Source organism: Nymphalis io, chromosome 5 (assembly GCF_905147045.1).
Source record: "Nymphalis io chromosome 5, ilAglIoxx1.1, whole genome shotgun sequence".
Taxonomy (NCBI): domain Eukaryota; kingdom Metazoa; phylum Arthropoda; class Insecta; order Lepidoptera; family Nymphalidae; genus Nymphalis; species Nymphalis io.
In genome coordinates, this window is record NC_065892.1 from 12,738,971 (window position 1) to 12,764,207 (window position 25,237).

At 31.4% G+C, this 25,237-nt stretch overlaps 5 protein-coding genes across 6 annotated transcripts; 3 read left to right on the forward strand and 2 right to left on the reverse strand.

Annotated features, from left to right (window-relative positions):
* The first annotated feature begins 47 nt into the window (after positions 1-47).
* Positions 48-9,898, forward strand: LOC126768683 (spermine synthase). 2 transcript variants are annotated; one of them, XR_007669251.1, is made up of 8 exons: positions 48-424; positions 1,315-1,423; positions 1,762-1,884; positions 3,829-3,915; positions 5,635-5,792; positions 6,618-6,809; positions 7,652-8,137; positions 8,393-9,898. XR_007669251.1 is itself a non-coding variant. In XM_050486938.1 (7 exons), the coding sequence occupies exons 1-7, from the start codon at positions 143-145 to the stop codon at positions 7,817-7,819; spliced, it is 1,119 nt and encodes a 372-aa protein (XP_050342895.1). In that variant the 5' UTR covers positions 48-142; the 3' UTR covers positions 7,820-8,316. The 2 variants fall into 2 exon arrangements, 1 of the variants encoding a protein (XP_050342895.1); XM_050486938.1 differs by lacking the exon at positions 8,393-9,898 and having other exon boundaries at positions 7,652-8,316.
* Positions 9,899-11,061: 1,163 nt separating this feature from the next.
* On the reverse strand, positions 11,062-12,566 carry LOC126768721 (charged multivesicular body protein 1b). The gene is made up of 4 exons (XM_050486996.1): positions 12,381-12,566; positions 11,908-12,152; positions 11,534-11,754; positions 11,062-11,322 (listed from the first exon to the last, which is right to left on the reverse strand). Exons 1-4 carry the CDS (start codon positions 12,400-12,402, stop codon positions 11,202-11,204), a joined length of 609 nt encoding a protein of 202 aa, XP_050342953.1. The 5' UTR covers positions 12,403-12,566; the 3' UTR covers positions 11,062-11,201.
* Positions 12,567-12,855: 289 nt separating this feature from the next.
* On the forward strand, positions 12,856-17,757 carry LOC126768724 (akirin-like). The gene is made up of 5 exons (XM_050486999.1): positions 12,856-13,276; positions 14,444-14,634; positions 15,251-15,376; positions 15,866-15,947; positions 16,338-17,757. Exons 1-5 carry the CDS (start codon positions 13,096-13,098, stop codon positions 16,346-16,348), a joined length of 591 nt encoding a protein of 196 aa, XP_050342956.1. The 5' UTR covers positions 12,856-13,095; the 3' UTR covers positions 16,349-17,757.
* A 2,208-nt stretch (positions 17,758-19,965) lies between these two features.
* LOC126768709 (glucose-induced degradation protein 8 homolog) lies at positions 19,966-21,585 on the forward strand. Its single transcript, XM_050486980.1, has 4 exons — positions 19,966-20,211; positions 20,425-20,621; positions 20,796-20,993; positions 21,203-21,585. The coding sequence occupies exons 1-4, from the start codon at positions 20,079-20,081 to the stop codon at positions 21,377-21,379; spliced, it is 705 nt and encodes a 234-aa protein (XP_050342937.1). The 5' UTR covers positions 19,966-20,078; the 3' UTR covers positions 21,380-21,585.
* Positions 21,586-23,587: 2,002 nt separating this feature from the next.
* LOC126768696 (nucleoporin Nup35) lies at positions 23,588-25,132 on the reverse strand. Its single transcript, XM_050486960.1, has 4 exons — positions 24,777-25,132; positions 24,268-24,702; positions 23,987-24,164; positions 23,588-23,858 (listed from the first exon to the last, which is right to left on the reverse strand). Exons 1-4 carry the CDS (start codon positions 24,940-24,942, stop codon positions 23,750-23,752), a joined length of 888 nt encoding a protein of 295 aa, XP_050342917.1. The 5' UTR covers positions 24,943-25,132; the 3' UTR covers positions 23,588-23,749.
* Positions 25,133-25,237: the final 105 nt, after the last annotated feature.

A 25,237-nucleotide genomic window follows, 5' to 3' on the forward strand; every position in this document is an offset into this window, starting at 1 on the left:
TATGTATTATCTATGACAAATCAATGAAAATCGTTGAATAAGTCAACTTTACATCGCTGCAAACTACTTATCATAGCTTTTTGCCGGTCTCCGTCCAATTTCTAATAATTAACCAAAAGTATAATTCCAATATATTACAAATATGTCGGTTCAAACTATTTTGTTGGATTTTTCTATGGATGCTGCTCGTTTAGGGGATGAAAGTGGACAGAAAGCTGTATTTAGCCAGTTGGAGTCTGTGCTTAAGGATTACGTACCCAATCTGATCTTAGCCGCTGATATTAAAATAGATGGAGGATCATTAAAATTATTGACAGGAAAGAAGGGTACGACTGTGACCGTGAGATTATTTGATCGTGGTCTTGTCACAGTGAATATTGAATATTATAAAGAAGACAACGAGGAACCATTAATCAGTTTCAAGGTTAGCTCAATTCGCTTAAAATAGCATCGTTACACTTGCGCTATGTGATCATTTGATTTATATTATATTTAGATATCCCCATTTTGAAGTAATATTTGATTTCAAAAGAAAAAAATTAAAAGTATCCTTAATTAGATTAAATAATTAGGAAAATATTAAGTTTTTTTATGTATTGCAAAATAGATCTTGAATTAAATTGTGTCAATTTTATCAATGCCATAATATATTAAAAAGAATTGAGGTTGAGCGTGTCATCTTGTTTTAGTGTTCAAAGCTCATGGAAAGTTCGGTAAGAATTACTTTGGAGTGTGACAGATTAAAGCTCATGCCAACAATCAAGAGGGGTTATAAATATGATGTTTATTTAACCAGCTCAGGTTGGCAAACAGACTATTGATTTCAAATTGGTATTAGTCCAAAGCACTTTATATTCTCACTTAAGCTTATATGGTATACAAATTTTACTTCAGTTGTGACAAATTAGGAACTTAAACGCACCAACATAGTATATATATATTTATGTACTATAATTTCTTTTTAATAGAAAAACTACACATATTGCTTATCATAAACGAATCTTAGGTACAAGTAGACCAATCACGATAAAATACATTCATATTGTATGTAAACTAATTTTTAATTAGAAACTATACAATCACATAAAGTAGCAATTTGTTAATGATATTACACTACTAAATACATTTTGTCACAATTATTATTTCTGCATGAGTTTTCATTTCCTAACATTGTATTTTGGATACCAATGAATCTTTCAGGAACCTGTAAAGCCGCTCAACCTTACATTCTCTTAGTTTATACCCATAAATATATGCTTTTTTTTGCATGAAACCCTGTTTTAATTTTCTTTTTGTTTTTCTTTTGTTTAATAGTCGGCGAAAGTATTGGAAAATCAGCTGAGAAAGTACATAACAGTCTTAAAATCTCAAGCATATCCTGCTATAAAACGATGCCTATTCGGCAGATATTATCCAACGTCAGGTATGTCACTTTATTTTTCTATAACATTCATAATTATTTTACTTTTATAACCTATACTTACTGATTTGTGAGGCTTGAATTTTATTAATATTTCTTATATTTGTTATCCTAATTATATGTTGAAACTTAACATGTAACAAAACCTATGTATGTAACCCTGTTTCAATATATACTATCTCTTTATATGTGTATGTAGTTAGCATGTTGTAATCACCAATCCGCATTGGAGCAGAGTGGTGGAATAAGATTCAAACATTCTCCTCAAAACGGATTGAAGGCCTCAGCCAAGCAGTGGGACATTCGCAGGCTGTTACTATACTAATTCAATATGTTTTCAGATGAAAGATTACTTGAATATGATATAGATGGTGTGGTGTTTGATGAGCAATCATCATTCCAAAAGATTCAAATTGTTCACTCCAAGTCTTTTGGTAATATGCTGGTGCTTGATGATTTACAGAGTAAGTAAATTTGATCTAATCACTTAACGATAAAAAATAATCTTTAAAAGGCTTCAAATATACAGGTAATGTTTTTTTTTATAAAATAGGTAAGCGGGCAGGCAAATGGGCTACCTGGTGGTAAGTTTTCACCATTGCCCATAGACATTGGTGCTGTAAAATGTAGTATTCGTATATTTTTCCTGTTTGATAAAGTAATAAGACTGTAATTACACTTACAAGGGAACTAACCATTCAACCTCATCATTGACATTTGGTGATAGTTATTGTACATATTTATGCCAGTTTTTCTCGGTAGAATTTATATTGCACACCACCAATAGCTTTACATTTATCATATAAATGACAATTTCAAAGTGCTTGTAAGTCATCTTGAACAAAGAATATTATTATGGCATACTAATACTTGTAAATGAAGTATGTTGTATGCAGTATAATATAAATTTTATTGGGTTAATCCAATCCTACTGGTGGTAGGGCTTTGTGCAAGCTCGTCTGGGTAGGTACCACCCACTCATTAGAAATTCTACCGCAAAACAGCAGTACTTGTTATTGTTGTGTTCCGGTTTGAAGAGCGAGTGAGCCAGTGTTATTACAGGCACAAGGGATATAACATCTTAGTTCCCAAGGTTGGTGGCACATTTGCTATGTAAGCGATGGTGACATTTCTTACAATGCCAATGTCTAAGGGCGTTTGGTGACCACTTACCATCAGGTGGCTCATATGCTCGTCCGCCGTCCTATTCTATAAAAAAAAAAATGTCTGTATAAGGTTAAAGTGATATTTATGTTTTACATCAATCACAATAAAATATATTAACTCATGACATGATCTGATCCAGTTTATATTTAATTCACAATTAAACATTACTCCTGGCATTGTTTTAACTCTATCATAATCAAATCGAGATTTAGATAATTCTATCTACTTACATAACTAAATAACATACATAGCTTGCGTAATCTAAATTAAAAATGAGGAGACGTTTTATTTATGATACGTAACTGAAAAAACTACCAAAGCAAATACAGTTTCAACTCTGTTGCATAAGTAGCTGCGCGTCTCAGTTTGACCTGCTTTAAGACTATTCACGTGACAAGCGTGAATTTCTACTTCAACGATTATCTAATAAACATGTCATGTTTCCCCGATATTCTGTAAAACGGTACATTACACGTTTTTAAACGAATGTTCATAGAATCAAGTACAATTCAATTATATAAATACGCGTCGAACATAAAACTTCTCCTTTTTTTTAAAGTCGAATGCAAAGACAAGCGAGTCTCTTAGTTATCATCTCAAATTAGCTTAGTTTTGATATAATCTGATTACAATAAAATTAGCGCCAATGCTTAAGCATGACGATAAAGTATGGAAGATTTGTAGATTTCAAAAATGTTGACAGGAATATTTATTTTACATAAGAGCTAAAGCTATTGCGATGTTTACAAAAAATAACGGTTACCTTGGATTTAGCTTTGACATGGCTTAATTTACTCGATACGCCGTATTGAATCCGTAACGAAATAAGTACCACTGTCATACATATTGGTAAATATTATCCTAAATAGTTTTAAAGATAAAGGAACTCGAATGGAATGATTTTTTTTAATTATATTTACACGTATATTATTATTATAAATAATACTATAAATAATAATGAAATATACTTTTATACAATTAGATTATATGGTTTACTTATATTTAAATTAGCGTGTTGAATAAATGTAACTAACCGATATTCAAATATTTCTTGGAAATTTTCAGCTAAGTTTATTTTAAAACAACCTTTTTATATATAACTATAAGGTTGAGTTTCACTTGTGTTGCATTTTAAATTAATGCATTAGTTTAATTAGTTATACATTAATTAGCAGCATGAAAAATATGCCTTATTTGAATGAACCATAAAACATTTGATTATGTGATTATTATTTTTACAGATATATCGGAGGCTGATCTTATTTATACAGAAACTTTGATGCAACGAGGCAAAGAGAACTACGAGGGAAAGGAAATCGTTATTTTAGGTAAAAATTGTTTATATAGCAAATTTAAATGAAATAATTCGTAGATGAGATGAAAGATAATTCCTTTGATTCAATTACATTTAGTAATCATATCAAAGGGCTTACACTTGAAAGTTACTGAAGTAAGTACCTGTAAATGTCCCACTGCTGGGCTAAAGCCTCCTCTCCCTTTTTGAGGAGAAGGTTTGGAGGTTATTCCACCGCGCTGCTCCAATGCGGTTTGGTGGAATACACATGTGGCAGAATTTCGACGAAATTAGACACATGCAGGTTTCCTCACGATGTTTTCCTTCACCGAAAAGCACGAGATGAATTATAAACAAAAATTAAGCACATGAAAATTCAGAGGTGCTTGCCCGGGTTTGAACCCACGTTCATCGGTTAAGATTCACGCTTTCTACACACACATACCTACACACTCCACTCTAGTATATAGTAAGAAATAATTATTTATCATTTATTTTATATTTACATAGAACGATATGTCACTATAATATGAGAGAGGACACTGATTTCTGTAATACAGGTCTTTGAGCCTAGCTCAGAAATCAGGGACTTCATTGCAATTTTTTTTACTTTTTACGTAAATAAATATTACTATTATAATGTTCTTACCACTGGGCCATCTCGACTTATTGAAAGTAGGGCTTAAAACAAACCGCTCTGGGTAGTTAGGTATCAACCACCAAGTCCTTAGCCACTCGTCAGTTATTATACTTAAATATCGATACTTTGTATTGTTAACCTTCGACTTGAAGAACGAGTGAGATAGTGTTAAAACAAGAGTCATAAACTTCAAAATATTTTCATTTATTTCATTCATTATCTGCTATGTCATTTTTCGAAACCTTGTTAATATAAATAGAAATGATACACTTTTAAATCTTAACACTAAAAAGTTGCACATGTACTATGAAAATACATTAAAAGCACTTAGTATTTACATACATACACACACATATAAAACTATTTCGGTAAATGAAGTATGCTATTAAAGTCCCGATTGATTTTCTGACGCTACACGTAATCACTTACTCGTAACGTGATATCTTAAAGGCGCTGTCCTAAATTTGGAAGAAATACCATGTACATTACACGTATTGAATTCAGATTCCAAATTTAAACAAATTCAACCGTCACTACTACGATAGCAGTATTCCACGATCTGCATTTTTTTTTTTCTAATATCAAAAATTCAACACACGCAGTGTTACATTTTCTATAAATAATTACCATAGCGAATATGAAACAAGTTTATTTATTTTAATCAGAATCATATTTGTATGAATTGTAGAGTATCATAAAAAAACAATTATAGAGCATCGGTGTTAGAAGTTCGCCGAGTTTTTTTGGACCAATAATCTGTTTTTTTTTTGTGCATGTCACCGTTCTTTTACAATGAATATTAAAAAATTAACTACAATTTTTAATGTTTGTGTATTCTACGTACGAATATTCTGTCAATAAATAATAGATTCGAGCTCTTTTCAAAGCATCAATGGATACTATATGTAAAGGCTGTAATAGATTTTCCAATATTTTCAATAAATGTTTTGTAGTTGTCGTGAAATCATGTATTAATCTTTTTTAAGAACTCTTGACTGTATTACTCTTATTAAAATAAATTTCAATAAATTGGAGGAGCGCCGTACATATAATTCAAAGCCAAAGCCAGGTTTTTGTTCTTCTTCTATTGATTAGTGCTTACGCCTTTGATAGGGGGCGGCGATGGAGCGCTACTGTACGAGCTTTTGAAAGAGAAACCAAAGTATGTTTGGATGTTGGAAATAGACGAGCTTGTTATGAAGGCTTGTAACAAACACCTCAAGTCTATCTGTGGAGATGTATTGGAAAGAAGAAAGGGACCCAATTTTGAGGTAGAAATTTACTTTTAAACAACATTTTCGTAATTAATTTAATGAAATTGTTTTAATTAAGTAGGCTCATAAGAACACTTTGCCGAGCAAGTTGCCATTTTGTTATTAAATAAAATTGAATCTACCACCGGTTCGGAATGTAGATTCAACTGAGTATAACCGGAAAGAAACTTATAAGGATTTTACTGGAGAAACATTCAATTTAGTATATCGTACGTATCAAAGGACACGTATTATTATTATTAAACACCTTTATATCAGCTATATTTTTTACCTTTTATGATATTATTTCCTCCGGACTGATTTCGGCCACGGCGACCAATCTCAAGAGACATCAGCCAAATACGTAGGACATATTATAGTGCACAAATAAGTGCGTAAACACAGGTGCACTCTATATAGAGTGTACACAATTTCAATTTCTAGACTCCGTGCTGCTAGACAGAGAGCCCAGGCCCTCGGGGACTGGGGCCTTATAACTAGCCACTCGCATACCTTTTTTACTTGATCTTTGTATATACTTTTTTTAATGAGGCAAATGTAATGCTGAAGTCTTGTTATATAATCTATTATGACAAAGTAGTTCCAATAAGCAGTTTCTTTATAATACATAATTATAGTAGATGTGAGTGTAGCCATACCTAACGAAGACCGGCGCACTGCGCACGAGATATTATAGTGCAGGCGTGCGTGGCAACTAGTTTTTAATAGTACTTAATTAAATAATTGAAAGAAATGGGTCACGGTAAAGTATCTATGGTACTGCGGGCAAATGACTATGTTTTACGTTTGCTTATTTTTTCTTTATTTCAAATTATTGTCCAGATAATCGTAGAAGATTGCATGTTGACCGTGAAGAAATTCACAAGCGAGAATAAAAAGGTCGACTACGTGTTCGGCGACCTCACCGACATACCGATATCCGATTCTGCGTGCGGAGAGCTGTGGGAGTTCATGATGACCATCCTGCGGGCCTCTTTCGACATACTGCGGCCCACCGGCAAGTTTATGACGCACGTGAGTCACAACATACATTCATCTAGTCGTCATAAGGAATTTACAGGCTCACCGTCTCCGTAACAGCCTGTGAATGTCCCACTGCTGGGCTAAAGGCCTCCACTGCCCTTTCTGAAGAGAAGGTTTACGGGTTGGTGGAATACACATGTGGCAGAAATTTCGGTGAAATTAGACACGTGCAGGTTTTTTCTTCAAGATATTTTCCTTCACCGTAAAACACGAGATGAATTATACTCACAAATTAAGCACAAGAAAATTCAGTGGTGCTTTCCCGGGTTTGAACCCACGATCATCGGTTAAGATTCTTATCACTGGGCCATCACGTCTCAACTCGGACCAAATTGTCTTTACGATACGTAATATAGTATACGTGCGTAGTATAAACGAACGACAAACGATGATGAGACAATTTTAATTGTTAAAAATTCATCTTGATTGTTAAATTTGAGTTTAAATGGTTAAATTAGTTTGAACATAATATAATTGGAGGCAAATATCTTGTAGTGTAGAGTCGCGAGCACGAGAGTGAACTGAATGTTACCAACGATTTTATATTTTATATAGAAATAAAATTATGCCATGGCATATTGGATTGTGTGTGGAAGCGTTTGGGTGCATACCTTATCATGTGCGTACATTATAAACACAAATCAAGCACATAATAACACATTAGCAAACATCACAGTATATTTACCACATATATAAATTTATTAATTAGAAAATGAATTAAAGTATGTGCCAATATATTAACCTACAGTATATTCAGACCAACCGACTGCTTTACTTTTTTTCCTCCCAGATAATCTGTTTCTACTAAAATGATGTAATGGCCTTGTTTCCAGGGAAATGGTGCGACGTCGCCCGATTCGTTAAAGCTATACGAAGAGGTATTGGTTAAAATGAAGCCGGCGGTGACGTTCTCGAAATGCAAGGCCTTCGTCCCCTCCTTCCTGGAAGACTGGATCTTTTATCAAATAGCGTTTAAAAATCAAAACGGCGACGATGAATGACCAAAGAATTATATTGTTCCTTTAAACTAAGCTACGTCATAAGTTCCAAATGCTAGATCTAGTTGACCCTTGGTCATGTAATTGTAATGTAATTCAAATATACTAGGAATCGAGAGAAGAAACAAATTACTAAGATTATTAATAATAAAAATGCTACGAACCCGACTGCGGTATATTTGTGTGCCCAAAATATGAAATGCTCGTAACGCTATGATAGTTTAATTGAATTAATAAAATATCAACGTTATTGTGTTTAACTATCTCCATTTTGTGTTTCGTTTAATAATAACTTTTTGTTTTATTAACAACAAGTACTTTGTTGCGGACCATACAGTTACTGTCCCACTGCTGGGCTAAGGCCTCCTCTCCATTTTGAGGAGAAGGTTTGGAGCTTATTCCACCACGCTGCACATGCGGGTTGGTAGAATACACATGTGGGAGAATTTTAATGAAATTAGAATCATATTATTAGTATTATATATATATATATATATATGTATATATATATATATATATATAATACTAATAATATAATATTATATATATATATATATATATAATATTATATATTAGTGCGATTGTACCGCAGTCGGTTTCATAAGTTAGGCTATTGCCTCCCATATCGATAATAGTTTTCTAAACATAGTTAAAACTTAATACGCTTTACCTGACTACATACTGTGTCAATTTCGATTCGAATTTCGTATTGATCGAGCTAAACACTATCTGTATTGTATGTACAAAATATGATCCAAAGCGGCGGTTTCAAATTTAACCCTTACCATGTTGTAAGTAAAAAATAAGTCTCGCATTAACATTTTCAAGTATTATATTTAGACGGGTATTAGTTTACGATGTTATCAATATTGATTGTACAAAAATAAAACAATACAATGCAACCGTGACAATTTCAGTTAAATTGAAATCTTTAACAAAATGTCTCGTCACAATATGAGGACCTACTATCGTATTATAAGGAACATTCACTAACGATTACGTTTTTTTGTATTGAATGAGGTGAGCACGGGTGTGCTACGGAATTTAAAATAGTTTTAATATTTCATTATCATTTAGATTATGTATTCGTTTTGTGTTCATTATATACTAAATATTTTATAAATGGTTTTAATAAAAGTAACTTGCATAAAATCTTTAAATAACTCGAGAGACAAATATCATCGGAATGTGATGATGGTGCAAAGGGATTGAATGTAGAAACGCCAAAATAAAAACACGTGATTTATGGTTGTTCCCGTAATATGTGTTTTTTTAATACTTATTATTTGTGATTATGGCATTAGAAGTGTAAGGCTGCATTTATACAACGCAAAAAATCTCATGACTGTCCTCAGCATCGACCGTTCCAGCAGTAATTCCAATAGGAATTTGTTTCATAAATCAGCCTGGCGATTTAATCACAGAAGATTTCACTTTTGCAAAATTTTCACATTGTGCAACTGCAGCCTAAAGAGAATCACAACAAAGTATTGTTTTTGTATTATTTTGGTAGTGGTGAGATGTGTTACTAATAGGAAGAACAATTGTCTCGATAGTAATTGTCTTTCGCTTATAATATTTCTTAATGTGCTATTATTATTGTGAATATTTTTAAATACGACTATAGTAAGTTGTGATTTAAAATGATTTTTTTAAAATCAATATAACAGAGTTACTTTTTAATATGACTGGGTTATATTTATAGATGAACGTAACAACTTTAACAATAAAGTTGATGCAACGATCGCTCTTCATCGAGCCTAGTTTCGAGTTTTTTTTACATAATTGATAATGTTGAAGTTAACTGGGATATGAAAACAGCGCCGTCTAGTGAAGACAACTGACAATAATTGGAATGCCATACAAATTGCAATTAAAGTCAACTCTATCGAATAAGTAATAAAACTCCCACTAGGCTCGATATAATTTGGTTATTATTATTGACTATTAACTTTCGTACAATATGCTATTAATTGAGTGACTAGTTGTTTTTGAATTATTTTTAGTGCACTGTGCAAGTTACTATTAAGGCCATTTATCGATTATTCGTACTTGTTTCTTTGTTTTATTAATAAAGTATTTGAATTAGTTTTGACTTTCATTTCCTTGTTCCCATATTATAGAAAAGAACAGTTCTATTTATTGTTAAATTAACTTTCATCAGTAAAATGTTACAGTTTATTTTTTCGAACAGACAACAACATATTTTTTATAAATAAATTTGAGGTTGTATTGAAATAAACAATGGCCTACAAGTAGGCCAACGAAAACATGATCATTTTTCTTCAACCTATAGTTGCTTTGTATAGCGAAGAGGTAATATATAGAGTAACTTCTTTCGATGATTTTTTAATACATAAAAAAGAGCTATAACATATTCTTAAATATTTATTTTACATTATATATTATTCATAAAAAATAATGGAACATATCAATTCGTCTTATATTACTAAATTAATAATTCCATTTTTAAAGCCAAATATAATATTCTAATGAAATAAGGAATTCTTCAAAAGAGCAAAACATATCTGAACAGCACATATGAAGTAAAGTAGACTCTTTTTTTAATTTTTGTCGTCTGTTCCTAGTTTAATTTATATAAAGTTTGAATTAATGTAATTTTTAAACAAAAACTACATATTTTAATTGACATTTGGCTTAAAAAAAGGACTGGACTGACTTTAAAGGTTTGTTACATAATATTTACAATTCTATTATAGAGGCTCTCAATAAGTTTAATTTGATAATATATAATTTTATTCAAATAAATGACAATTTTATTCAAATATTTAATTAATAAACGAAAATAGATCTGTTGGGGCTTCATAAATTCCTGAAAACATAGTAACTAAGAACACCAGTCTTTTAATTACTTATTTTTATAATAGCAATGACAATAGTTTCTTTGTATTATTTATGCCATACTGTGCTGTGCACTATAATATCTCCTGCGTAGTTGGCTAATCTCTCTTTGAGATTGGCCGCCGTGGCCGAAATTGGTCTGGAGGACATTATTATTTCTTATTATGCCATACAAGATAATATTTCTCAATTGGGTATTGCACCCTGGCACTCATTCATATATACTGTAACCAACATTAGATTCGATCTTTAAAATGATGGACAAAAAAAAATAAACAAGTACTTGAACAGTGTAAATAAAATTTATAAAATTTTAAAATACACATGTTCGGAAATAATTAGGCAAATGCATAAAAACATGTATGACAAAACTATATTATCCTTTGTAAGAAGTACAGAATATTAGAAAATGTATTTATAAGAACAGCCCCTAATCATTTTTAATTGTACAATATATAACATGTTTTTTATAAATAATCTTAACACCAGCAATAAAAACTTATAGACACTGTACATCACTTTGTTATTCAGCTTGTCTCAGTCTTGCAAGTCTTTGGGTGAGTTCATCTTGTTCCTGAGACACTGTTGCAGTACCTACCGAGGCACTAGGCACTCCTGATGGTAGCTCCATGTTTAGTTCCAAACTAAAAATAAAATTATTTGTAATGTTAATTTTGTCAATATAAAATTATTTAAAACAAAATGAACTATAAACAATAAATAATTTAATCTTTGCGTATATTGCTTACAATACTGAAGGTACCTGATTTATCCTGACATAATCGTACAAGCTCATTGTAAGAGAGATGATTATATAACAAGGTAACTTTAAAATGTATGAGGTTTATGACATACCCGGCCTCATCAGCAACCTGTTGTAAGAGGTTATCAACATCACCCTGTGGTACAGTTGTTGTAGTAGTTTGTGACATTGTGTTCTCCATGTATGATGACTGGACATCTAAATCTTCAAACTGACTTTCAAATTTATCCATTAGATTAGATATTTTCTCGAGATTCATTGATTTCATTGCTGCATCCATTGCTTTAACAACCCCAGCCATTGAAGTTGTCACCTGGAATTAACAATTGGTTTTAATTATATCAGACACTTTTAATTAATTATCATGAAAAAATTATTCCCAATAACAAATAAATATGATTAAGTTTGACTAAGCTACTTATAATTTTTACTATTAATTATATTACATTAGTGCAAGAAGTTTTACCTTTCTTGTTGTAAGAGCTGTCTGGACTCTACTGGACACAGCATCAACTCTAGCAGACATACGTAAGTAATTAATGGCCTGATTTTTTTGTCGTATTGCATTCTCAGCATGAATGCGAGCAACTTCCATGTTCCCTTTCTGAATAGCCTTCTTTGCTTTCTCTTTTTCTAACTTTTCCTCTTTTTCACATTTTTTGGAATTCCTTTCTAATTCTTTCACAGCAAATTTTAAATTAAACAGATGCTCTGAGGGTTTGATTTAAGGATATAAAGTAGACCTTTTCGGACCCAAGTTATAATTAATAGTAATAAGTATTTTTGGATACAAACAATAATAAGAAAATATATGAACCAAATGGAAGGATAGGTTTTTTTTAAGCCCAATTAATTGTTCAATGCTAGTTGGATTGATATAATTTTTTGGTGGTGTCAGACTATTTTTTTTGCATTTTATTATAAAATAAAAAAGGATACTCTCCATCGCAGACGATGACATTTCGTTACCCAGTTTGACGGCTTATTTATAACAATTTACAAAAACACACAGGCTTAAGCCTCTTTACTAGAAATTATAGTGGATATTAAAAAAATAAAACTAAATGCAATCAAGATGAGTCACAATACGCAACAATCATGCAGGAACAACAAATTACTATGGTATCAGGTATGAAATGTCATTCATATTTCGATGCAAACTTAACTTTTAATGTCCTAAAATCAGTAACAAAAATCTTTAAAAGACAATCAATGAACAAATTTCATTATTTTGAAATCTATCATTTTATCCATTAAATAAAATTTCATTTATTAAATTATAATATTTCATATATTCAACTACAGATTGATTTAAATTTGCTGGTACAAGTATCCGTAAAAATAAACATTACCTGGGTTAGGATGGTCATGTTGGTACGCCTTAAACCAATAAGACTGTCAAAATTAACAAACAGCAGAAAAGTCATTCGAGTCTGATTTTGGATTTGGAACGGAGAGATTGGAATTGTGTCGAATAATCTGAAATTTTTACAGAAATCTTTTTAGTTATTAATTTATTAAAACCTAATTTTAAATTTTAGTGTTATGTATTGTTAGTCTGTAATATTATTTCTAAATTTTGGTTGGTTTATTATAAGAAAAAATATTATTAGTATCGAATCTGTAAAGGACGTTCTTTGGGCGTAAAAAGAAAATGGCGTGTGCTACACTCAAAAGAAATTTAGATTGGGAGCCATCAGCGCAGCTACCATCAAAGAGACGAAGATGTGCTTTAATCGCTGCAAGCTCGAGTACAAGTCCTGGAATAAAAATGTCGGAAACTAAAAGTTCTGTATTTGGAGAGACCGTTAGTGCACCTGTAAAATTGACCCCAGGTTTGTTTATTTTTGTACAACTATGTGGTTCAACAAAGAACTTATAAATCAAACCTTGTTTACTATATTGTGGTAAGTAAAGTGTTGTTCTATTGTAGTTATTAGTCAGCTGTATGATTTATCGCCATTGTTTTTTTGATATCGTGAATATTATTTTTATCATGCAAGAAAGAGACAGGTGATGCGCTATGACCGTTGGGCGTATTGGCTTTGTTGTTTTTTACTATTTTATAACAAAAAAAAAATTCAACAAAGACCAAGCAAGTTACATTTTTATTTCTTTAATGCGAAAAGCGAGTTGGAAACATGTAAGAGATAGTAAAGTTTTTGTATTGTGATTAATTTATACCTGCGTCCACTATGCGTGGTAGATCGCATATTACCGCTGAACTGCATTTAATCTGAATCTCTATTGTAAGCAATAATTATAAGTTCATTATTTTGCTTATTATTCGGCCTACATTTTTGTTAATTACGTGGTTGTTTTAATTAGAATAGTGTTCTAAGTTTTTAAAATAGGAACTTGAGTTTTGTTTATTAAGGTATAATACATTTCAAGAAAGCCATTTAAAATACGGATCTCATCATCATTTTTATTTATTCCTAAACTTATTATAACTCAATTAAAAACCACAATTTCCAATAGTTAATTGAGTTTCTTTGTGTGCAAATTTAATTGTAACTACAATTAAATAAACAATTAATTCATTACTTTCAATGAAAAATTGTGAACTGGAATTATCCTTTTTTCTCCAGTCAATTACAAATTTATATTCATTAGCAGTAACCTTATAAACCTCTTCATGTTGTATTTGATTAGATATACAGTATTTTGTGGGTAAATCTACAAAGGTGGCTTAAATTGACCTTCTTGTTTCAATTTTTGTTGTCTAAATTCACATGCTTTGTGACTGTTTAATTTTAAAGTATATTTAATCTGTGTTGCATATATGTCTGACGGCATAACTAAAAGCCATTATACATCAATATACTGAACAAAGATTTCAATGATTGAAAAAATAAAGCACTTAATTCATTATTATTTAGAAATCTAAGAAATCATCTAATTGTAAAAGTATTTAAATTTTCGACATTGAAATTATCTTTAGTTATGAATGATAATTTGATGATAATTTATTTATTAATACAAGAACAATAACGTTCCAGAGCGCATGGCCCAAGAGATCTACGATGAGATCAAACGGCTTCACCGGCGCCGGCAGTTGCGGTTCGCATCAGGCGTTGCTGCATCCTGCTCGTCGTCCAGTGGTAGTGAGGGCGATGCTTCGCCGCCTCACCACTCGCACGCCGCTCAAGGACAGAAGATGCATCATAGGGCATTGTTCACTTTTAAACAGGTATCAAGGTAGTTGCTGAACTCGAAAAAGGTTTCATGGTGGTTGAGTCTTATAAACCTATCAGGTTGAATACTGGGGGTGGGCAATGCTTAAAATAAGTAAACAAAATACTACACAAGCATAACTTATCTTTGATCATTGTAATCAGGTGTGAAGAGTAATAACCAGCCTTATTTTAGACATGAATGCACAATACTTAATTAAATAATTCAATGGTAAAAGCTTTAAAGTATTATAATAAAAAAGAGTAATGAAAATGTTTAGTTTTTGGAAATTGCAAGATGTGGTTCCAATGTTTCTGCAATGCAGATATAATTGATTACCATAATTTGTATAGAAGAAGACATCACCTTTTGTTTTTCGTTAGCAACATACATCTATTAAAGTCCATAGTAACATGAATGTGCATCTATGTTTGTGAGGTTACCAATTTAGCACTTAAAGTTAAATAAAATGTAAATTTTATTAAAAACAATTCTGAAATAACTTTACAGCAAATTCACAGACAACCTATTTTACAGAATACAATAGTATTACATAAATAAACATTAATTGTGTCATTAGTTTTTTTGTATTTAATTACTATGTTCTTTTCTAACCACATAAATTCGCACAGGTGCGTATTATTTGCGAGCGCATGCTTCGCGAACAGGAGGCAGCATTGCGCGCAGAGTATGATTCTGTTTTAAGCAACAAGCTTGCTGAGCAGTATGAGGCGTTTGTGCGTTTCAACATTGACCAGGTAAAATATCAACTATGTAGAGTATTATTTTATCTCTTAAAGTTGAATAAATTACAGCTATGATATAAGTTCATTCTGATACAATGTGATATGAGGCATTGATCAATAGTATCAACTAAATTTTTTATATTAAAAAATTTTACGCCAATTTTACAACACACACTAATAAGTTTTAATGAAATATTCTAATGCAAAAGTAAATCTTAATCGAAGGTTGTAGGTTCAAAGCTGGCTGGATTTTCGTGTGTTTATAATGTATTTGCTTAAGGAAAACATTTTAAGAAAACCTAATGTGTCAGATCAATTTCTGACACATGTATCCACCAATTTATATTGGAATAAGGTGGAATAAGTTCCAAGCCATCTCTTAAGTAAAGATGGCCTTTGCCCAGCAGTGGGACATTATAGACTATTACTATACTTAATATATTGTGGTTAATTAAAATCTAGATACCTTTATATTTCTATTTTTTTTCTAATATTTTATAGGTACAGCGCCGGCCTCCTCCTAACACCTGCATGCCTCTTGGAATGGATGCTGAACATATGCATCAGGATCTTGTACCCAGCTGTAAGTTATTCTAAAATCCTACAATATTTTATGAAGAAATATTCAAGAACTTAATAAGTATGATTTTAAATAGTAGAGATGGATTAGTAGTTAGAACATGAGCTTAACTTGCAGGTTCTGATGCAGATACCTTTTACTTTTTGTGTGTTTGTATACATAATTCATATGCTTATACACAAACTTGCATCAGAGCAGTGTGGTGTGTAAAGCTCCAAAACCATCTTAAGAGAGGAGAATGTATAGCAGCAAGCAGTAGGATATTTATTGGTTGTCACTTAACTTCAGATGAAATAACCTGAATATATTTGGAAGGGATTACATACAAATCTTATAATTAAAAAAAAATCCAAATGATATACTATGATATTTAAAGATACATTTTTGTTTCAGATCTGTCCTAATAACAAAAGAAGGTGGTTTGCAGCATTACACTGCAAAAATATCAAGACAAACATATTTTGGTATATGTGAATATTATATGCGGGAAGAATATAGAGTATCCTAATGGTGGATATATGTACATTGTGAGCGGAATTTACCAGTGACCAATATTGGGAAACATTGCTTGTTACATGTCCATACAGTATTAAATATTCCTTACAGTTGTTATAAAGGCTAGCCCATATATTCATGGTTTTATACAATATATTTTTCCCCAAATATCCACAATATTGGCACAGGTAAGTTCCATGGAACGGTCATGCCACATAAACATAAATTAGCTTATAATGCTTAGTTAAGATTTGCTGCATAATTGTGTTCATAGACTGAGAGATTCACGGGGTTTGTACGAGGTGACATGGCTGTAACTATGGGGATTTGTTTGACCATATTAATAACAGGTTTTTTTGGTATGCAGCCATGATTGAACCAAATATAAACTGATTATGTTTTCTAATATGACAGATACTATAGATAGACTAGAATATCTAATAACACAAATAAATTCACACAGAGTGCCTGTTAAGAATCATTCTCATGTGTTGATTGCGAATTAGTTAGCCATAATTTTGATTTGTTTAATTATTTTTACTTTACTTTTAGTGTTGTCGAAATATAGTTGTAGTATATAAATTATAATTTTTATTTCTCTTTGTCAAATCCTGCTGTGTTCAGGTAACACAGAATGTATTTTTGACAAAATGTCCTTGTATCAGACTGTTTGATAATAATCTTTCCTTTAATATCCTACTATCTAAATATATGAAATTAGTTCTCATATAGGAATTTTTCGAAAAATAATCTTATTACTGATACAAAAGGGCTAATTAGATAGTTAGTTTTATTTAATTTTTTAAGTTATTTTTTCTCACTTACGTATTGTGCATTCACAATTACTTATTGAGTTCTCTTTTTGAGCACCATTGGGCTTTCGTTTAATAAATTGAGTTAATATTTTTTTTATTAAATATGAACAGGATATAATTTGTTACCATGCATTTTTCAATAAAAAAATTAGGATAGGTCTTTTTTAAATTGTATTATCAGCTCATTATTAGTAGGTTATTGGCGTTTAAGAACTGAAAATAAACTAGCTAAACACCACTACAATTGATTTTTAATTAAACCTATATTTTTTAAAGTTTTTGCTTAATTAGAAGATCAAATCTTGAACAATCACTCTTACACATGCGATTTATGTATGATATATTTATACTACGCTTTATTGGCTTGGAATTAAAAAAATTGTAAATATTATTAAAATTATGTTGTTTGTGTAACTCCAACATATTGTGCATGGTCGAATGAAAGGTAAAAATATAATGCCAACAATTTTCATAACAATGTAATTAAAACAAAACTGATGTAATTCAAGACTTTCATTTTAATATGTCTGATTTGTTTTTTCCTTCTCTGTAAATAGTTATTCAATTAAAAAGCATATATTCGACATCTCACAAATTACTTTAAAATATATACTGAAGGGAATGTTCCTTACATTGAGAATATACTCAATGTTCCTTCCTAAATAAAAACGTAAAATTTGTTTCTATGTAGGGGGTAAACTCTACTGGTGGTAGGGGTTTGTGTAGGGGTTCTACTGGTGGTAGGGCTTTGTGCAAGCTCGTCTGGGTAGGTACCACCCACTCATCAGATATTCTACCGCAAAACAGCAATACTTGATATTGTTGTGTTCCGGTTTGAAGGGTGAGTGAGCCAGTGTAATTACAGGCACAAGGGACATAAAATCTTAGTTCCCAAGGTTGGTGGCGCATTGGATATGTAAGCGATGGTTGACATTTCTTACAATGCCAATGTCTAAGAGCGTTGGTGACCACTTACCATCAGGTGGCCCATATGCTCGTCCGCCTTCCTATTCTATAAAAAAAAAAAAATAATAATATCTCCGGAACTAATTAAATCAAATTCTAATATTTTTTTCACTATTAAAAATCTACATCTTTTGCAAGTGCTGTAGGCTGTGAATTATATTATGCATATTAGCCTAGCTATCACCATTTTTGTCGAGGAAGTCTGAAAGTGAAAGTATTATTTGAATAATAAATTGAAATATTTAATTTTATTAGGGAAGCAGCGTAATATTTAATAAAAGGGAGCAAACAAGGAGATTTTATATATCATACTATATTTTTATTTATTTATTTTGAACAAATTATACATATCTTAATAAATACGATAGGAACTACATTAGTATAAAACTGTGTTGTAGCTACTATCGCCCTCAAATTCGATATTCTCATATTCGATCTTTCAATATTAAGGATATTCGTTACATAGGTGTACCTTTGAGATTTAGCATTTGGTACTGTTACGGCAGATAGCCAATGCTATAAATTGATTGGATAAATGAGGTAACAATATTGTGTAGCCCCGACGCCCGGGGCTTAAAAGAGAGGGCGTAACCCTGGGGCCGTGGATGCCTGAGGTAGGGGCCTCGCGTATCCTATTTCCCTGAGGAGGATGCCAGCTGGGATGGCCTCACGCTGCCATACGCACTAACGAGTAGTCCAGGGGGACGAGATTACCTTCGTCCCGTGAGGAGAGCTCCGCCGAGCCACTAGCGGAGCATAGCGCAGGAGAGGCCGCGGTTGCGTTATATCAACACGATCCTGTAGCCTCTCCGACACATGCCGTCAACGCAGTGGTTTTAGTGGATAAGAATCCCACTTAATCGGTCTGCCCCGGAGGCGGATACCCTTCTTAAGGTTTACACCGCGTGAAAAAAATGGTAACAATATTTTTTCTCAATTAAAGGTGGTCCTTTTACAAAATTAAGTCCCGGCACTGAGGGATTCTTTATTACAGATTTGGATAACACAGACGCAGAGAACTGAGCAGTACTAAGAATACTCGCTTTAACGTTTTTTAAGAGCAAATGAGCATACATTGAACATACACATATGTATACATTACTGTGATTTATAAAAAAGCTACGACGGGTCGGTTGGCCTTGTTGGTTAATATTTGCCTTTTACGCTGAAGGTTGTGGGTTCTATCCCATCCAGGACTAGACATTTGTATGCATGAACTTGTCTGTTTGTCGTGAGTCTGGGTGTAATTATCTATATAAGTATGTATTTACAAAATAAAAGTTGTATATCAGTTGTCTGGTTTCGATAATACAAATTCTGCTTGGATTGGGATAGCCGTGTGTGAATAATGTCCCAGGATATTATTTATTATTTGCTATTCAACGGAAAAAACTCCCAACTCGTTTTTGAGTCCTTGGATCTTCCTTGGTATTTGGTTCCCTACTCCATTTTACGGTTTTAACTTGCAGCGCTTTTGTAATATAAATAAAATATTCTGAAAATAGTTAACCAGCAGTAACGTTATTAAAGCGATTTTATGTAACAAATGTTTTTTTCTGTTGCTGTTTTACTTAGCAGCGATATCAAAATATAGAAAAACTATTTTTTTTTTTACTTTTTAGTACGGTACTTGCTTTTTAAATCTGTTACTTATATTCAACAAAGTCGAATTTTTTTCTCAATTTTATTGGTAATATTAAGTTATGACAAGTTTGACATTGACACATTACATTGTCATCTTCTAAGTCAATTTGTGAACTGTGTCTTTTTGTGTATTCCTAAATCACTAAATCCTAATTTCGTACGTATCATCGTAATCAATTCCCAGTTATCCCACTTTCGCTTCTAAACCCCAAAAATGAGCTTTGAAACATCAACAAACAACGGTAATAATAGACCCGAGCGGAGATACTACGATCGATCTAAATGTGATGATCTTCATATATCGAGAACGGATATGAATATGTTGATAATGAATTATTTAGTAACAGGTAGGTTCTATTGTTCTGATGTTCATAATATAGAGAAAAAAAAAGTATTTCTGACCAAGAAAAAGAAAAGAAATTGTATATTTTTTTGACAAAGAGAAGTATTCTTGTGTAAAGGAGGTAGTTAATTTTTTATTTATATTTTGGTTTTATTATTGAATCTAATTTAGTGTTTAACTTTTAAGTTAAATCTGAAATATTAACTTTAACCTACAGAAGGTTTCAAAGAGGCAGCTTTGAAATTTCAACAAGAGGCAGGTCTACAAGAACCAGCTCTATGTAGCTCACTAGATGAACGTATCATGATCAGAGAGGCAGTGCAAAATGGACGAATCCCTGAGGCCGTTTCAATGGTTAATGCCCTACATCCTGAGTTGTTAGATAACGACCGATATTTATATTTTCATTTACAGGTATTATGATATCATGTTTATAAAAAATTGTTAATAAATCTGCATAATTACTTTTACTGTAACAGTTGATCATAATTTTTATACAATTGTTAAGTCATACAAACCTTGTATAAAGTGTAAAATAGCTATAAGCACTGTATCCGTGTATAAATAACACATTACATTTTTTTTCAGCAATTACAGTTACTGGAATTAATTCGAGGTGGGCGAGCAGAGGAAGCACTTGCCTTTGCAAGTGCTACATTAGCAGAAGCTGGTGCAAATGACCGTAATGCTCTCACTGAGCTAGAGAGATCTCTCGCACTCTTAGCTTTTCCAGACCCTCACACATCACCATTTGCTGACCTGTTGCTACCTTCACATAGTCAAAAGGTTAGTAGATAAGTTTTGAAAAATTAAATAGTTCATAGATCAATTAATTGTTTATACATAAAAGTTATTTATTTAGGTGAGTTGTTTATTTAGGTTTATCTAATAAAACTTATATACCCATTTGTTTGGCACATTATATTTATAACAGTCTGTTCATTTTATGCGGTTTGAGTTGTATATACTATTTTTTTTTTTGTTTTTTTACACAGATTGCAAGTGAACTTAATGCAGCAATACTTAAGATGGAGAACCAAGAATACACCAACCCAAAGTTGTGCAGCCTTTTACGAATGATACTCTGGTCGCAGAGTGAACTTGACAAACATGGTGTTAAGTACCCAAAAATGACAGACCTTGCGAATGCTACTATAGAACAGCCAAAATGAAATAAGTTTCCTAAGAAGAGTAATATGTTTAGGTGTGATTAAAAAACTTTCAGATTCAAACAAATGAAAAAATAAATATATTTTGGAATATACATTTTTCTGTCTGACACAACTAGATTGTCAACATAATAAAATAAATTATATTAGTTGGCAATAATTGAATTAAAAACTTAACTGAAAGTAATTGTAAATAATCATCTTTTGACAAGCAACCTTAAAAAAAAGTTCATTACAATATGCATTTCAAAATCTAATTCACAGTCACAAACCACAAGTTGGTTTAATTCACCAGGAATTATTATTTTATTGCAATATTTGACAAATTCTTCTCCACTATTAATATAAATTACTCATGTTGTATAAATTTTGGTTTTGTTGAAAGTAGCTTTTAGCTCTCTGACAGTTTGGCAGAACTACTAGTAGTATAGAATGTCTATTGTTTTTTTACCTAAAATTCATCTAAATATTTTCTCTATAGTAAAACGTGTTCAACGATAAGCTAGATTTAAAAAATATATAGATGATGATGATAATATCTCAGATGTAAGGAATTTAAATGTTAGATTTTTCGTGTATGTAGGAAGATATTTACGGTCTAATTGAAATATAACATAAAACTAAAAAATCTCTATTAAATTTATTTGCTCTTGTTAGAAAAATTAAATAGTCACATAGTATAAAGATAAGAGTATCAACATTTGATTATTCTTTTATCTAGATAGACTGATGTGTTTCAATTGCAATATAGGAGAAGCCAAATTTGAAATGATTGTATGTGAAAGTAAATCATATTTAAGCATGCATCTTATTTATTGTTTTACATGTGCGCTCTTTTATGTGGTGTTCCAATTGTCCGGATGATATTTCATATTTCCCACGGAAGGGTAACAGTTAGTGTAAATAATTTAATTTATCAAGTTTTAATACATTTAATAATAACTAAAAACTAATTTAATTAGATTTTTTATCAACTATAGGTAATTGTCTTAAAGGAAAATTGAATATAATAATTTTGTGAAAATATGTAAATGAAAAAAAATTGTTAATAATTATCATTAATACTTATCAATAACAAGTAAATAATTGTATTCATATATTGTAATTGTATTATATTCATATTTGTGTATAGTATTATAAACAATGTCGGTAGGGAATGCTTAGAGCAGATATTATTGTAGTTTTTGCTGGTTTGCATATAGAAAAGCTTAAATGTTCTATTTTGCACAATAAACATTTGGGGCAAAATCGGGCAACACTTGTTACAATATGGCATAAATATATTTTTTAATTTCAAATAAATATTAAATGTGTCACAGTATATCTTAATAACTTAAGATTAACAGTCACATGGTAAATTTTCAACTTTTGTGTTGAAAATTATTATTAAGTTATGTACCATTGTGTTACATTTACAATTTAACAAATGATTTATTGCTCTTTTAACAAATTTATGCTTAAATTACAGATGCTGAATATTTTTTTACAGTATTTTTAATCATCATCTACATTTGTATAGATCAAATTGTAAAGTATCAAAAAGAAGGCATATTTACTTTATACTGACAATTTTTATCAAATTTGCTGATATTTTTTTCGACGTATAACTAGACGGGCGTTCTATCTAGATAAATAAATTATAAAAGTTTCAACATTGAATTATGTATCTTTTATAATTGTTAGTCAAAAATTAATTTTCAACTTTGAAAAACTAATGTGTAATATTTTACTACTATGTATTTAATTCCAAATAGATATTTGTTGTCTAAACAAAACGTACAATACTTTGTATTACTTAACTAAAGGATGAGCTAGTGTTCTGTGTATATTTAGGATTTTTAATATTTCTTACAAAGCCAATTTCTGAACGAAATTGCTCATGAATACTTGTGTGGCACGTAAAAAGTAAGAATATAAAATTACAATGGTTTATTTTAATTATGACCTCATAAGGAAGATTTAAACCCTTTAGAATTTAATCAAAGTATAGTTCATTTCCTAATAGCAATGTGAAGTGTAGACTTTTGACTTATCTTTTGACTATTATATATACGTAGTATTTACTAACTCAAGGTTATTGTGTCTTAACTAAAACCATAGATTTTTATTAATAAAATATGGTTTTTTATTACCAAATACATTAAATAAATTGGACAGATAAAAATTTGATTTAAGTATTTTATATTTAATGTATAGAAATAAACATAACTTAAGTAATTACATGGTATTTTATTTGTCTTCAATTGCCCTAATAAAATAAAACATGCTAGTTGTTTTATATACATTTGGATTCAGTCATTAGTACATCAATTACAATTTATTCCATTTCCAGGTATATAATAAATGATTCAGCGGTCTGAAATGTAGTGTTTGTCACCAGCCAAGTACATAATCTAGTGCTTTTGAAATAAGACCTGTAGACCTCTGAGGTACTGGTGCTGATGGGATTGGTGTAGGACAAAGTGATCTTGCTGTATTTTGTCTGAAAGATAAAACTAATAGTAAAAGCCGACGAAACAAGTCTCAATACACAAGTATCTATAATATTATTTACTCTACTCTCTATAAATTAATTTTGTTACAAGTAAGGCATTATTAGAAATACATTACCTTTCGGTATAAGGTCCCGGGCTGGCAACATTTATTCGTGGGGGTTCTCTACACTCTACTACACCCACCATGACACCAGGCAGCACTTGTCTTCCATTGAGGGCCATGGCCCTCTCCTTTTCAGCTCTAGTAGCATATCTTACATGAGCCCAATTGCCTTGTGTGGGATATTGTTTATCTAAAATGTAATACAATTTTAAAATGATTATTTCAACTGATGAACTAACAAAGCATGAAGGCAACAAATTTATAAATATATGATTAACAAAAATTTATGTTACCCAGTATAGCACCACAATTACTAAATCTTGCTAAAACAGTATTGGCTGCATTAGGAGGAAAACCAAACACAGTGATCCAGTATTCTTCCTGCTCCTGGTAGCCATCTTGCCACTGGTTAGTCAAAGACTGGTTATTCACTGATATATTATTAGCATATGAATTCTGCATCATTGAGTTATTATTGCCATACCCTATAAAACTATTTTCTTGAAACAGTGATTTGTTAACCGAAGGTTCATTGCTCTTAATTGTATCAAATAAATCTTCTATGGGTGGTCCATTTGCTTTGTTAGAATATGAAATATTAGGTGACGTTGGTATGTTGGCAAATAAATTTTGTTGCTGGTTGTATAGAGCCTGCTGATGTATTGACATGTTCTGCCGGTACATTTTCTGATCTGGTGTTGAGGTTTGAGTCGGGCTTGTAGGTGAACCTGTAAGATTTATCATTATTATAACGGGCAAAATTTAATTAAATCATTTTTTCTCCTATAATTGAAATACTTACCAAAAGCTAGACTACGACCTTTGGTAGGGGATAAGCTATTTGGTCGGGGAGATAAGCTTGACAAAGGTGGAGGGTTTATTTCTCCTAATAAAAATGGCGGTAAATACCCCACATTTGGACTTCCAGAAGGAGAATGTGTTGGACTTCCTAGAGTCATTGGTTCCATTTTTAGTAATTATAAGTATCCACTTAACACAAATACGAAATTCAACAGTAAACTGTTATGACATTAATATTTGTAATTTACTTTTATCCAAAACACGAGCAGGCCTTGTTTAAGCCAAAACCATCTATATTACCAATTTACCAATGCGTAAAATCAAACCATCATCAGACAAAATTTGACAAGATCCGTTACGATACGCTGTCAAAATCAAATATTATTCCAAAATGAAACTCGGATACGCCATTTACTCAACGGATTTTACCTATGTTGTGACTTGTGATCCGTCGATTATAAA